Source organism: Crotalus tigris, unplaced genomic scaffold (genome assembly GCF_016545835.1).
Source record: "Crotalus tigris isolate CLP2741 ecotype Arizona unplaced genomic scaffold, ASM1654583v1 scf7180000017668.6805642782:7212621, whole genome shotgun sequence".
In the NCBI taxonomy this organism is placed as follows: Eukaryota; Metazoa; Chordata; class Lepidosauria; order Squamata; family Viperidae; genus Crotalus; species Crotalus tigris.
In genome coordinates, this window is record NW_024096554.1 from 5801515 (window position 1) to 5818044 (window position 16530).

Genomic DNA, 16530 nt, shown 5'->3' on the forward strand with positions numbered 1-16530 from the left:
CCAGCAACTGGTATTGAGGAGCATATTCCTGGGACATCGTAGATAATTTAGTGCCATCATAATTAATAGCCATTGATAATATCTATGAATATGTTCAATATATTTTTTTTGCGAATAACCTTATTTGCTGTGAAGAAACATTAACCCTGTACTTTTCTAGACGACCTTCTAAAGGCCAGACACAATTCGCCACCAGCATGAGGAAGAAGATTCCAAAGATCAGCTGAGGCCCGTGTGGGGCACCAGGCACAGGATGGCCAAAAGGCAGAGAGGAGGGGAAGGTAGGTGAGAGAGTTTGAAGCAGAGGTGAGCACAGCAGGGCAGGAGAAACATGAAGTCCTTGCTTAACAATCATAATTGAGATTATCAGAACTTCTGTCACTAAACAGTAGGATTACGTGATATATTGCCAAATGACTGCTTTGCTTAGAGATGGAAATTCTGGTCCCAGTTAGTGTTGTTAAACGAGGACTGCCTGTAGGTGGGATACCTGTAGCTGTGCTAAGAAGAAAAAGTTTACAGTAGAACAGGAAATTTAAGAAATGGAGTGCATGAGTAACAAGAGCATTGTGTCTACCAACTGGAGAATGCTTTTCATTGAGAGGGCTGATATTGGGCAAGGCTGAAATTTCAGTACCTTAGAGCTTAGAAAGTTGCACATTGAAGCTGAATGGGAAAAGTATAGCAACAGCCTATTCAAGGTGCATGGTAGCAATATCACTTAGATTTATATACCACTTCACAGTGCTTTACAGCCCCCTCTAAGAATCAGCATATTGCCTCCAACAATCTGGGTCTTCATTTTACCGACCTTGGAAGGTTGGACGGATGGTAGACTGCTCTACAGTGTCAGCAAGATTTAGGGGAAGCAAAACAGAACAGTTGTGTGGATGAGGATATCTAAGTGCAGATCCTAAAATAGTGTTGGAGGAGCAGCCCAGCTCAATGCCTATTTTATCTGACATCTAGACATTTTTCTGTTTTTAGTCTTTCACTTTTATCTCATTCCATTTTATCTTTGATTGATTTTTATCTTATTTTATTCCTATATATCAGCTGAACCCAAAACTCTGTCCTTTAGCTTAAAAGTTCTCAGTGCTGTGGGCAAGCAAAAGAGACATAGAACCAGCCCAAGAACACTGAAACCAGCCTAGGCAGCAAAAAACAACTTAAGGTTAATGAGCTCCTCGTGTCAAAGGCTGCTACAGAAAATCTAACCTCCTGGAATCTGATGAATTCAGTGAACATAGCTGTGGTAATCTCCCAACAATCTGATGAAGCACAGAGCTCCTGTTTTTTAAATGAAAATGATACTCTTATGGAATGAAAACTTTCTGAAAAACACTCCGCCTGGTTAGTGTGTTTTGTACTGATGAACCAAATGAAGGTGTAATTGTAAAATCTTCCCAGATTTTCTGGCTAATTATTGTCTTTTAACAGCTCACACTGTTTTAAGTCTATTTGAGGAATAACAGCTATCTCTATTAAAACAGATGACCTAAGGAAAACATTTGATGCTCACATTATTGTATCTTAGTGAATTTTCTTGACAGACTGTCTGACAGCTGCAAACCCCCAAGCCCAGACCCCTCCCCAAAAGATTTTCCCATCACTTATCAACACAATTAGTTCCATCTAGTCTATTAATCTACTATTAATACTATTAATGCAAGAATAGAGGTTCTGGTTATTTTTCTTTAAGCCAACTGCTGCACTGCCAGCCTTATGCTGTTGATCCTATCCATATTAACTGGCTCCTCCATATACATGAAAAGTATCGAATTGTTTTTCAGCAGTTCATTAATTCCATCAGTGCTACTAAAAATGAGGTCCTTTCTGGAATGTTTTGGAATTTATCGTATTTGATTGTTCACTGATTTAATCGTCGAGACCCCTTTTAGACAATGTTACATCAGATCATTCACTCTGAAATGCTACCCAACTTGGACAGTTGTCATACTTTATCTAATCTTATCTCTATCCTTGACAGCAATAGTGTATCTAAACGCTTCATTAAGATGAGGGAAACATTGCTTTGCCCATTTCAAAGTGAACTGATTAACTCTTACAGTGCATTGGCCAAAGAGCTAATTCTCTTTAAAAGTCATGGGCTACCAAACCTAGGAAACAGCAGAGCTTTTTGCTGTTTAAAAGAAGACTTTAATTCTGTCCACACTACAAAACACTAGTCAAAACAACAGAGATGAGACCAAACAGAATTATGACTTTTTTTTTATCTACACCATGCTCTACTGGATGTTCTATCTAATGCCTCTTGAAGCCCTTGAAAAGCAAGACAAACAGCCCACGGCACCCATCAATAGTACAAATATGTCTCTCATTAAGTATGTAAAAAGTACTGGTAATCCACTGCACTTCAGCATGAGGGAATGACACATTTGTCATAGATAGGGCATCCCTCACAGTACAATGAATTGCAACTCCAAACTATTGCCTCAACCTTCAACCTGACTTTTACTGAGAATCTTTCAGGTAACATTCTGTCAGTCCTTCAAGGCTGACCAGACTAGGAATCCAATGTTATGTAGATCAGTAATAGTTTTATCATAAAGCTTGAGTGACAGAATCTTGCAAGATGGAAAGCACTTTCCCCATCCCTCCCTTTATCTTAATTTATTTTGATTACATTCCTAACGTGGAAACAGTCCTCTTTACATAAACATTGTCTTGGTAGCAACAATTTCTCTTGCCCCTCAGGGCCAATCCCTCTGCCCTCTACACATTCATCATCTAATCTGACCTAATGATTCCATCTCCTGGGGGGACACATCATGACACAGGTCCACCTACAATGTTTCTTCCTTTGTCCCAACTCCATCTTGTTACTAGGTTTTAAGATTTCTAGATCTTAAAAGAAGTTACAGTATAAACGGTTAATAAAAAGGGAGAAACAAATCTGGGAACAACATTTCCAAGCCACAAGAGACAAAATCTGTACTGCAGAGAATCAAGGAAATAGATGGAAAATAGGCAAAGAGGACTGAAACATTCCTTAAGGGCTGGAAAATAAGCATTCAGAAGAAACTCAGGCAGAAAGCCCTCCATGATTCACTGGGAAGGTGAAGCAGTCAGGCTTGCAAGATTCTATAATTACAGCCTGTCTCAATTAAGTATCATTCTAGTCTTCCTCTAGAGTCTAGGCTGACCTTTCCTCTCCTTTAGAAGATAATTACAAGCATTTTAGCCAAGATTACAAGCTAAGATTGTAGCAAAGATGGGGGGGACCTTTTATAGCCAATTATGTAGTCCTCAGCTCACCAGTCTTTCATCTTAGTTAAGCACCCCCCCCCCCAATAGTATTCTCCCTTGGCCATCCACTTCCTGGCTGGAAACTCTTGAATCAATCAATAAAAATTTTAAAAAGCCCCTAATAGTGATTTGGTACCTGCTGAATTGTTAAAAACTAATGTTGATTGGTGGACCTTCTGACCTCCTTATACACCCACATCAACAATGCTTTCCATATGCCTAAAGAATGAAATCGTTCTATTACTGTTCCCCTCTTTAAAAAGGGTAATAATATCATGGGCCCATCTAATTATTGTTCTATTAGTTTCCTCAGCATCCCTAGTAAACTAGATGCACACTTTTTATTTCATAAGCTTCTAAACTAGTTAGAATAGGAGAAATTTCTTGCTAGGTTTAGGAATACATGGATATGTCTGCTCTCCTGCAGTTTGGGGCAGAGAAATAAATGCCCACACTCTCTTTATATGTTGCCTTTATTGATCTAAAAGTGAGCATTTGAGTCCATACCTGGAGAAAGGCTGTAATAATCACACTGGACAATACATTTTTTCAAAAGTTTTGCTTCCTGAAAAACTTTTGGTGATTGTGATATACCCCTTCAAATTACATGCAAATATAATTTTAGAATGACTGTATCAAGTAGGAATCTTGAGAAATAGGAAATTAACTTGTAATGAATATAATGTATTTAATCATGTTTCCGACATCCTGCATGAGTTCAAAAGGATAAAAGTGTTTTGCTGCTGAATTTTGTTTGTGTTCCAAAAGCAGCACTTTGTTAACAAACTAGGTTGAATTCCTTGGATTTTAGGGCCTATATATATATATTGGCTTTACTTATGGCTTAATTAATGTCGCCATTTTGTTTTTAACACTTAGGTCCCTAGTTTTAATGTTCTTCTATTCATCTTCACTATATCCCAAAGATGCTTTTTTCACAAGGGAACTGGACTTTCTTGTTTTTCTTTGAAAACGTTTTGCTTTTCATCCAAGAAGCTTCTTTAGTTCTGAAGAAGCTTCTTGGATTAGAAGCGAAACATCTTCAAAGAAAAACAAGAAAGTCCAATTGCCTCGGAGAAAAAGAATCTTTGGGATAACTATGACCTGGATGACTGAGAATCTCCATAAATATCTTCACTATAGTAAATGCCATACGCACTCCTGATGATCTTAAAAATGTTTTAAACACTAAGGCATTTTATTGTTCTTTCTAGATAATATCTATGCTTTCTTTCCTACCTCATGCCTCCCTACACCTTGTTTTTTAAATTCTTTTTACAATTGTTGACTATTCAGTTTGCTGAGATGTCTAAGAACAACAATTAGGTTTATGCCTTAAATAGTATTTTATCTGTGTCCACTATCTTCATATCCATGCATTAAGTTGTGTTGTTATTTTATAGAAGAGAAAGTCTTGTAATTACACCTGAGGAACATGAAGCAAATATGCTTGTTGCATACAATGTTCTATTGTCCTTGAATACAAAATGAACTGTACGTCTCAGACACTGGTAGGAGTCTTACCTGTAGCCTACAATAGCAAAGAACTGCAATGATACAAAATAAGATGACAGTTGCTAGTATTCCCCCAGTGATCACAACAGTTCCTGCTGTCATCCGACCGATTCTCCATCAAATTCTAGAAATGGAGAAAAGATAGGAGATCTAAGCTAATAAAACTAGTTATAAGAATTCAAAATCCCTCCAGCCCTGAGATCCCTTAAACAGAATAGAATAACAGTTTTGGAAGGGACCTTGGAGATCTTCTAGTCCAACCCCCTGCTTAGGCAGGAAACTCTATACCATTTCAGACAAATGGCTGTCCAATCTCTTCCTAATTCTCCTGTTGTTTTTGTAGCCTTATAAACATAAAAAATAATCTAAACAGAATTTTCATAAAGCATCTGGCTTAACTGGTTGGTCAACAGCTGAGTTGATTTTAACCATTAAAACTCTTCAACTAAAAATTAGGGTGATGTTTATTTAGTTGCACAGCTACATATTTTATTGTAAAGAGGAATATTGTTCTCTCTGACAATGAATGAATATATACTGTTCAAAAAAATAAACAGAACACAAACGTATAGGATCCTATACGTTTGTGTTCCCTTTATTTTTGTGAGCAGTATATTTATAATGTATGTTTCCTTCAGTATTTTCAACACTGATCTATCTCTTTCTACCAAAGTAGCATGGCCATTGAGTTGTAAATCAGCATTTCTTTTAAACGGAAATGAAAAAATCAGCACATTGATACTGAGCATTATTTATATCAGTAGTAGGTACTGCATATTCAAGGACAGGGATGAGGAAACTGAATCTGATTCAAGAGCCAGCCATAATCTCTGGGCTGGATGAAAACAGTAGCTAGGCTTCACAAGAGAAAACCCTTCTTTGGAAGGTCCAGCCATACTTCCTTTGTTCAAACTGAGGAGTTCTTCAGAATCCATCTGCTGTTAGAGAGCAGAAAGAGAGTTATCACCCCCAGCTTTCTCCAAAATGGAGGAAGTGTCCCTTATTTTTTACAAAGCAAATAAAGGAAGATTTTTGTCTATCTCCTCTTGCACACAAAAAAGGGATCAACTTGGTTTGTGCAACTTATTTATTTGCGTGGGCAAGTAAAACAAACCGTGACATTTGGACAAGCCAGGGTTTTAATCCAGGAAGCAATTAGCTTTTGCTGTTGGTTTCTTACTTGCATTTACAAACTGAATTAAGATCAAAGGATGCATCAAGTTAAATGTCACTCCTGGTTGTATGAAGCTGGACTCAGAAGCTTCTGAGAAGCCACAAAAAGCAAGAACTCTTCTTTGGTTCAGTTAATTCTAGCAATTTGTATACTCTGGCATATATTCCTTTGAATATAGAGATGCCATGTCAGTATTGGGGACAGCAAACTGATGAAGAAGACAGATCTCTTTTCAAACTATTCCATTTTGTTCTTTCTTCTTTCCATTTTGCAATTTTCACTCAATATATGTTGAGTGAAACATAGAAAACATAGAAACGTAGAAAACTGACAGCAGAAAAAGACCTAGTGGTTCATCGCGTCTACCCTTTAAGTTTCTTTGTTTTTTTTTTTTAAAAAATTGATTTATTATTTTTATTTTTTATTTCATTTTTAATTTTTGTCAGATGATGTACATGTATTTATTTCAAGCATGCTTAAACTCACTTTCTGATGATTGATTCCCTATCTTTGCTGGAAGTTGGTACCAAGCTTCCACTACTCTTTATGTGAATATTAGAAAATATTTATTAGAATATTTTCTAATACTACTTTTGAACTTCCTTCCTGTTAGTTTCAACTTATACCCCCATATTTTTGAAACATGCTTGCATTTCTTCCCTTCTCTCAATTACTTTTTCCCCCTACCTCTGCAAAACATTTCAGTCTGCTAATATCTCCTGTGTTGATGTCATTTTGGTGCATGCTGAGCCATAGTCACATAATGACTTTTCTGCCCATAGATAGACTATGAATTGTATAATATAACTGCAGCAGGCTTATCCCCAGTAAATCCAACTTTTAACAGCAGTTATTAGTGCTTACTTTTATCTGTAGATTTGTTTGTACATTTCTTTCAAATTTTCTGGAAACTCTCAAACAAACATGTTTACACAGAAAGTGAGTTAACCCACATATGAAATAGTTAAAAATACTTACGTTCAGTGAAGGGTATATTGGACCTGCAAAATAAAATAAAGAGGGAAACTGATTAAATTGTTCTCATTCTGCTTCTCAACTCCCTAATTGGTTCAAAACACTTTTTTTTTTCATTCCTAATACAAATTTGCAATATTCCCAGTGGACATACTGTAATTTGTTCTATCTCAGTCATATAATCTTATAACTTTAGCTAGGCATGAAGCCTGATGCATGAATGCATGAACTACATATTTATTCACATCTTTTTTGGTCTGAAAATCTGTCTATTTGTCTGGAATCGGCACCACTGATTATTGTGATGTTTATTGTCTTCTACCAAATATTCTTCCCTCCTGGTTATTCAGAGAAAACTCTCGGTAATATTAAACATAGAATGTATAAATTGTCACTCTACACTATTTATTAATGGGGATGAGAAGTCATAGCAGAGAGATAAAAAGCAATCCATTTAATTTGAGGGAGGAAATAAATGCATCTCCCCTTACCTGGGAATAAACATAATAATGCAAGATATTTCATATTTTTTTCGCAGGAATAAAAAGAGACAGATCAGGATTTCTGGGGAAGGTATGGTAAACAGAAGATATCCCCATGAAAGTAGAGTTGGCAACTGCAGCAAAGACCAAGGAATTAGTGAGTAAATCATTTCTTGGAAACTCTCTAGATAAGGAAAGGACAGGAGATTGGCACATGTGCTCCAAAAAGCTGCTCCTTGCAAGGAGACCACAGGGCATGGGTTGTTTGCCAACTTGAGCACCAGGAGACAAAAATATCAGCCATCTTGCTCACAACTGCAGAGAAGCCTTTTTTAAGCATCCTAAGTTCACAAACTTTACTTTCAAATCATTTTTGGAAATTGTCTATTAACCATCTTAAAACTACTAAAGACCTTAGGTATGACAAGTTTAAAAAGTCATAAATTGAACTTTATTGTCAACTCTGAACAATGAATTATAAACTTAAGAACTCAAATAATTTAAAAGAAATAACAAAATGCTAAATAAGATTTTGCTCTAAGAAAATTATAAATGAATTAATGGTCCAGATAAACTTGAAATATAGACTTTTATTACAAGATTTTGGAATGAATTATAAAAAATAAATAGCTTCTTTTGGGAAACAGGCATATTTTGGCTACTTTGGCTACTACAAGTCATAACAAAAATAAGTTATTTTATGATTTATGAAACTGGATACTAGAGGGGAACAAAGATTCTAAGCAAAAGGGAAAAAACCACAGTCTGATTTTTGATGTCAGTTAATACTGAGACTTACAAAATGATACAACACATTATTAATATTGGCAACATTAAAGGAGATCTTTGAAAAATGGAGCCAGAAATAACTACAATATCAACACTGTCAGTATGATGTCTGCTTCTACGGATAAATTGTGTCCCAAAGATGTCAGTGAAGGAATGACAGATGTGGAACAAATTTCAACAATTCTGATAAGACAAGAGAAAATACAGAAAGTGGAACAACAAATGATGAGCTGAGAGAATGGTTTGCAAAAAGAGCCTTCAGTGGATATACAAAAGAAATTGGATGAACTTTTAAAAATTAAAAAAGGAAATGGAAATGATAAACCAAGAGAATGATCTGTTAAATTTTTCTTATTGGATCCACAAAATAAACTTATTAAAGTTTTGAAGGAATTTAATGGAAGAGAAATGAATTGTTATTCCAATAGTTGATTGAATTAAAAATTAAGACTGTTAGAAGTAAAATAAAAAAAATATTTATTTGATCAAGATTAAAATAAAACTTTTTTTCAAAAATTCTGACAATTCTTTATGGATTTTTTTTTGTTGAAACCAGGATTGAAAAAAATAATGTTTTATGGATTTATACTATTTTTTAGAGAATGTTTGTTGTGGGTGTGAGTATGCATGTAGATGAATGTAGATGAATGGTGGCCCTGTTATATATAAATTTATTATTGTATTTAGGGCGTATGAATGCGAACATTTTTACTTTTTATGTATATAAATTGAGTGTGAATGTGTATTGAGTGTTTGGGGTATGAGAATGGTGGAGTCGGGGGTGGAGCCTGGTACCCCTCTGCTGAGTGCAATAGCAAAAGTAGGGGGGGCAGGACTTACCCTTGGGCTTGGTTTGTATGGAAAGCGAGTCCGGTCAGGAAGGGAGAAGGCTGGTGAGGGTGGGGGTATTCCGGGGAGGGGAGAAGGTCGGAGCATCCCGGTCATGACTGGGATGGGCAGATATGGCGGGAGCCGAGGGGCAGGCCATCTTTGGGGAACGAGGACTCGCTATGTTAGAGCGATTCCTTGTTCCGGCCCCTCAAAAGGCTCATCCTGTAGTACTGGTGACAGGGGAGTACAGGGCCCTAATTGTAGGCTGCTGTTGCTTAATGCCAGGTCCGTTGTCAGCAAAGCCCCCCTTGTCCGTGATTTAATATTGGACAGCGGGGCGGACCTGGCATGTATAACCGAAACCTGGCTGGGCCCTGAGGGGGGTGTTTCCCTCTCGGAGATGTGCCCGGACGGGTTTGTGGTGCTTCATCAGCCTCGACATCAGGGCAGGGGTGGGGGAGTGGCAGTCATCGCTCGGAAGTCCTTGAGCCCTTGTGGGATTCCTGCCCCGGAGGTTGTTGGGTGTGAGTCCCTCCTATTGAAGTTGGGTTCACGGGTTCAGTTGGGCTTGCTGCTGACGTACCTACCTCCCAGCTGCGTTGCAACAGCCCTGCCTGCGTTGCTGGAGTCAGTAGCCAGGTTGGCGGTGGAGTTCCCCAGACTTATAGTACTGGGGGACTTTAACCTGCCATCACTCGGCGATCGCTCAGAGGCGGCGCAGGAGTTCATGGCTTCCATGGCAACCATGGACCTGACCCAGGTAATTCAGGATCCAACTCATAGGGGTGGTCACACACTCAACCTTGTGTTTCTCTCGGGGCAATGGAGACATGATCTGGAATTAAGGGGAATAGAGATCTCGCCCTTGTCATGGACAGATCATTTCCTATTGAGGCTGGACTTCAGAGCATCACTCCCCCATCGCAGGGAGATGGAGCCGACTAGGTGGTTCCGCCCCAGGCGCCTAATGGACCCAGATCGGTTCCAGGAGGAGCTTGGGGAAATACCTGACTCCCTTGTCCACAACTCGTCCAGGTCCCTGGTTGCGGCCTGGAATGAGGCGGCGTCCGGGGCCCTGGATCGAATTGCGCCTTTGCGACCTCTCTGTGGTGGTGGTCCCCGGAGGGCGCCTTGGTTTACTGAGGAGCTCCGGGAGATGAAGCGCCACAAGAGACGTCTAGAGCGACGTTGGAGGGCCAGTAACTCTGAATCTGACCGATCACTATTAAGAGCCTATCTTAGGACTTATTTAGTGGTGATAAGGGCGGCAAAGCGTGTTCACTTTTCCGCACTTATTGCGTCCGCAGAATCTCGCCTGGCCGCCTTGTTTAGGGTGACCCGCTCCCTTCTTAAAGTGGAGGAGGCGGAGGAACCCTTGCAGGGGACAGCTGAGGAGTTTGTTCAGTTTCTGTCGGACAAAATCGCTCAGATTCAGAGAGACCTGGACTCCGACTGGACAGTACCAGCCGAGTTGCCAGGGGCTGGTCTTAGTCATGTTATCTGGAGCGAGTTTGAGCCTGTGACCCCTGATGAAGTGGACAAGGCCATGAGGGCAATGAATGCCACCACCTGTTTATTGGACCCGTGCCCCTCCTGGCTGGTTTCTGCCAGTAGGGAGGTGACACGAGGCTGGCTCCAGGCGATAATCAACGCCTCCTTGATGGAGGGGTCTTTCCCGCAACCTTTAAAGGAAGCGGTGGTGAGGCCCCTCCTCAAGAAGCCTTCCCTGGACCCAGCTGTTTTGAAGAACTTTCGTCCCGTCTCCAACCTCCCCTTTGTGGGGAAGGTTGTAGAGAAGGTGGTGGCGTCTCAACTCTTGCGATCCTTGGATGAAACCAGTTATCTGGACCCTTTTCAATCTGGTTTCAGGCCCGGCTACAGCACTGAGACTGCTTTGGTCGCACTGACCGATGACCTCTGGCGAGCCTGGGATAGGGGTCATTCCTCTATCCTGGTGCTTCTTGACCTCTCAGCGGCTTTCGATACCATCGATCATGGTATCCTTCTGCATCGTCTTGGAGAGGTGGGGGTGGGCGGCACCGTATTGCGGTGGTTCTCCTCCTACCTCTCTGACAGGTCGCAGTCGGTGTTGGCGGGCAGACAGAGATCGACCCCTAGGCGCCTTGATTATGGGGTGCCTCAGGGCTCGGTCCTGTCCCCCCTCCTTTTTAACATCTACATGAAACCGCTGGGTGAGATCATTCGGCGACACAGGGTGAGGTATCATCAGTACGCGGATGATACCCAATTGTATATCTCCACCCCGTGTCCTTTCAGTGAAGCAGTCGACGTGATGTGCCGGTGCCTGGAAGATGTGAGGGTCTGGATGGGGGTGAACAGGCTTAGACTCAACCCTGACAAGACCGAGTGGCTCTGGGTCTTGCCTCCCAAAGGCCAACTGGATGGTCCATCTTTAGTCCTGGGGGGGGCAAATTTACCTCCCTCAGTGCAGGCACGCAACTTGGGTGTCCTCCTGGACTCACAGCTAAATCTGGAACAACATCTATCGGCTGTGGCCAGGGGGACCTTTGCACAGGTTCGCCTAGTGCACCAGTTGCGGCCTTATTTGGACCAGGAGGCTTTACTCACAGTCACTCATGCCCTTGTCACCTCAAGACTGGATTACTGTAACGCGCTCTACATGGGGCTACCCTTGAAGGGCGTTCGGAGGCTGCAGTTGGTTCACGTGTCACCTATCCTCCGCGAGCTGCACTGGCTTCCTGTGCGTCTCCGGACGCAATTCAAGGTGTTGGTTATCACCTTCAAAGCCCTTCATGGCATAGGGCCAGGTTACTTACAGGACCGCATTCTGCCGCACAGCTCCCAGAGACCGGTGAGGTCCCATAGATTGGGCCTCCTTCAGGTCCCATCGGCCAGACAATATCGGCTGGCGGGCGCTCGGGGAAGGGCCTTTTCTGTGGTGGCTCCGACCTGGTGGAATCAACTTCCCCCCGAGGTTCGAACTACTCCCACCCTGCCGGCCTTTAAGAAAGCCGTTAAAACTCTCCTGTTCCGGCAGGCCTGGGGCTGATGTCCCCGGGGGGCCGGGATATGATCGGACTCACGGTATGACTGGATTATTTTATTGTTTTACGACTGTTTTTAACTTTGTACGCCGCCCTGAGTCCTTTGGGATTGGGCGGCATATAAATATTTGTAAATAAAATAAATAAATAAATAAATAAAATAAATATCGATAAGGGATGAGATATATGAAGAAATGATATCTTTATAGAGGTAAAAGTAACTAAATGTGTTTAAACTTGTGATGAAAATAAGAAGTCACTTCTTTTCTTTTCTTTTTCTTAATTATATTCTTTTTATTATACTTTTCATCCTTTTTTCTTTTTTTTTCTCTAAATATAGTTTGTATTAGTTTTTACTATTTAAATAAAATATCTTAGTAAACATCTATTTAAAAAATGAAATAACACTTGCTCAGAGATTGATGTTTAATCTAAGTATCTGCTGGTATCTCTCAGAACTTCTAACTCCCAGACCCAGAGGCATTATGAAATAAACAGGTTATAAAGCCCTTTTCTCACTCCTGAAATAATCCAAGTAATTTTATTTCTGAGTCTGTGGACCAAAGCAAAATTGTGAAAAAGAGCAGGGTGCTGAATGATGGTTTTCACCTGGATTGGGCAGAAACCCACAAAACTAAACACTTAAACTGAAACTGAAATAGTATTTAGACCTTTTGCTAACATTTTCAAATGATAAAAAATCAGTTCAGTCTATTCCCAAGGAGGAGAAAACAAATCTGAATTGGAAATGTGATATTTATTTTACCACAATTTCTTTTCTTTTCTTTCAACTCATTTCTTTTCTTTTTTTAAAATTGTTTTGTGGAAAGTTCCCAAATCAGTTAGGATTTTGTTCGAATACATAAATACAATAACTACAAACTTCTGCTCCATTGCCTGGTGACTGCACACACCTGGATTTTCCCATGTAATTTATTTATTTATTTATTTATTTATTTATTTATGAGACTTATATACCGCTTTAAGTGCAAGCACTCTCTAAGCGGTGTACACCAGTAAGCAATGTATATATATATTTACATTGCCCCCAACAATCTGGGTCCTCATTTTACCTACCCCGGAAGGATGGAAGGCTGAGTCAACCTTGAGCCAGTGAGATTTGAACCGTTGACCTGCTTGTACACAGTCAGCTAAAGTGGCCTGCAGTACTGCACTCTAACTGCTGCGCCACCTCGGCTTTGAATGTAATTTGAATGTAGAATGCATCTTTCTAAGGAAGAGAAGCAAGTGCCTTGCAAGTGCCTTGCAAGTTACAACAGGTATTCCATATTGTAAATATTTGTCCTGGATGCAAATGCAGATAATTGAATTCATTGATAAGGTTACTGTCAGTCAGAGGTTGAGCAAAATCCCGCAAATTTTTTGATCCACTTAGCTCTAATATAATTTAATATATTATAAATATATAATATATATTTTATTCTAAATTCCAGGCTTGGGATTAATTTGTTTATGGAACTTCTGTTGTGTTTTTTATATTGCTATTATTGTTTTTCTCCTGGCTCTTATATTTTTGAATGTTTTAATTGTATATTTTGATATGTCCAGAGCCTTTTGGAATGGGCAGCCATAATAAATATAATAACTATTAATATTCCATCCAATAAAGCAGAGATAGTCCTTGTTTAATAACTGCAATCAAGATTAGTAACTCTGTTGCTAAGGGGTATTGTTGTTAAGTAAAATATCATGTGACTGTTACAGACTTCGGCTGTCAGTTCCACTGCAGATGTTAAGCAAATCGCCTGCAGTTATTAAGTGGGACATAATGTGACTGCAACTTGAGATTTTGTTGCTGGCTTCTCCATTGACTTTGCTTATTGGAAGCCAGCTATAAAGCTTACAAATAGTGATGACATAATCCTGAAACACTATGACAGTCACAAGTGCAAGGACAAATTGTACAGTTGCTTTTTCAGTGCCATTATAACTTTGAATGGCCACTAAACATGGCAGTTGTTAACCTGGGAGGATCTCTTTCTTTTCCAGGATTTGAAAGAGTTGCATTGTTTAATATACTACACAATTTCAATGATCTTTTCCAATGATTAATTTATACATAATGGTATAATTTACACATCACACTAAAAATTATGAAGTTTTATTTTAGCCTAGTATGCTACATAAACCCAGAGAATAGTAGCTTTTCAGCAAAGTACAGTTAAGTAGCTCATGGCTTAGCACAGTGTAGAAACTCAGTCAAAGTCAAGATATAAGATTGCAGGCTAGTTCTGCCCACAGCCAGGAGTTTGATCTTGACTGACTCAAGCTTGACTGAGCTCCCCATCCTTCTGAAGTTGCTAAAATAAGGACCCATATTGTTGGGGGCAATATGCTGACATTATAAACTGCTTACAGAGGGCTATAAAACACTATGAAGCAGTATATAAACCTAAGTGCTATTGCTATTGCTATAATTTTCAGTGAGATTCCTGTGGGGGATGAATTACCTTGTGAGTTTTTCTAAAAGCCAGTGTTCTCCGAAACTGATATAATTCCCACTCATTCCCATGGACTTTGCACAAAAGACCAATGTAAGCCCCATTCAAGTCATTCAAATCTTGGAATCTTTCCTAGCTCTCTTCTTTATGTAAGCTCTAAGATGCATTAAGAAATGGGGAGCTTCATCTCCTGTAGCGATCATGTGTATTTCAGAGACTCTATACAGGATCCTCCAAAGGGAAGCCTTAGAAAAGTTATCAAGAGTTGGAAAAAATGCAGAAAAAGACAATTAAAGTGATCTGCATGCTAGATTTAGTCGCCTATGAAGAATGGTTACAAAAGACAAGGAGAAGATCTTATTTGATTAGAGAAAGATCAGTACATTTATTATGGACTGGAAATAGCTTGTGAACTTTTTGCTGAAAAAAAGAAAAAAATGAACTTGTGATTTATGGGTGTGAAGATTAGAAAGGCTAATATATGGAAAGAAGGAAACTGTGAGAGGGTAAAATGTAAATGCAGCTGCAGGAAGTCAACACCCCTCTCCCCCAGAGAAGGAAATATTTTGGGGGATATTAAAAAGGCAGAATATTATATTTCCCCAAAGGAATAATGGAGGAAAAAAATCTTAAAAGGCTTTTCTGCCCAAGTTTCCCCAGGCAGAAACTGAGCAGGCCAGTGCTGTAGAAATGCAGATTTGGTAATCCTATTCAAAAAGACAAATACAAAATGACAGGAAGAGAAAGAATCTCAAATACAAAGCCCAAAGAAGATATAAAAGCCCACCTATCCCAATTCTATTTTGTCAGCTACCCCAGAAACATACTGTGTCACTGAAGCTTCTGGTAACTCAATAAATTGAACCTTCTTCCCTAAGCAGCCTCCATTTTATTTATTCCCGACTTGGACTGGACCCTGAAGATGATTTTTCTGTCAACACAGTTATAACTACTTTTCAGAAGATCAGAAGACACTTCTTTAGAACCTTTTCTTTTCCTTTTTTCTGTTCTATTTTTTCTATATTTCTTTTTCTTATTATTACTTTTCTTTATTCCTCTTTAATTCAAAATTTATACTATTTTTAATTATATTAATTCTTCTATATATGTTATTGATTAAAAAGGTGGGCAAAAGTTAAGAAAAATAGAGGATAAAGTGGGATGTACTGAATAGTTAAAATAACTCAATTAGCTGACTGCAGAGAGATTCGGGATAGAGACTGTGTAGTTCAACTTCCACAGAGCATTCCAAGAGGACATCAGTATGTGAAATTTTCAAGAGGCATAAGGCAAATCTTTTAAAGATAAACCTACAATGGATTTTGATCATTGTATTTCTTTATATTCTATCCCTTACTTCCAAGATTAGTATTTAAACCTAGAATTTTTATCATAATTCATTGCAGTCACCAGGTGATCAGACTCAATTTTACAACTATTTTGTACAATGGTCATAAAGCAAGTCACTGTGGTCATTAATTGAATCACATGGTCATTAAGTGACCCACTTAATCATTAAGCAAATCCAGCATATCTAATGGGCATTTTTTTTGCCATTTTCTGCTGGCAAAAATCACAAATCACAGTCATGTGACTGTGGGATGCTGCAACTGGTTGTAAATGCAAACTGGTTGCCAAGCACCTGAAATGCAATTGCATGACTGTGGGGAGGGGGCGGCATTTGTAACTTTTAGGATGGGTCACAAATAGCTTTTTAAAAATCCATTGTAACTTTGAACGGATGTTAAATGAGGACTGCCTGTAAGGATTTCCGCTGGCCAAAGAGGTTTTGGCTTAACCAGCCAATTGAGTGGATTAACTACAGTCCTACACAATAGTATAAAAGGTTGATTCACATACAAGTTTTGCTCTAACTTCCATGGTTAATAACTAAGCACTAGTTATTCATTAATTCATTCCTCCGTGAATTTGTTCAGTCTTAAAAAAATTCCATAATACTGTCCCTAGACCAAGTATAACCTCTTGGAATAAGATTTTTCTCTAGC

The 16530-nt window shown here is 39.3% G+C and overlaps 1 protein-coding gene across 3 annotated transcripts in view; it reads right to left on the minus strand.

The window, feature by feature from the left end:
- The window catches only part of FAM163A (family with sequence similarity 163 member A), a 114166-nt gene that overhangs the window by 2549 nt on the left and 95087 nt on the right, over window positions 1-16530 (minus strand). For all 3 annotated transcript variants that reach the window (XM_039337162.1, XM_039337161.1, XM_039337160.1), the window contains exons 2-3: window positions 6938-6960; window positions 4795-4909 (exon numbers count right to left, since the gene is read on the minus strand). In XM_039337162.1, coding sequence (XP_039193096.1) covers window positions 4795-4887 — 93 coding nt within the window. In that variant the 5' untranslated portion in view covers window positions 4888-4909; window positions 6938-6960. The remainder of the gene's footprint in view (window positions 1-4794; window positions 4910-6937; window positions 6961-16530) is intronic.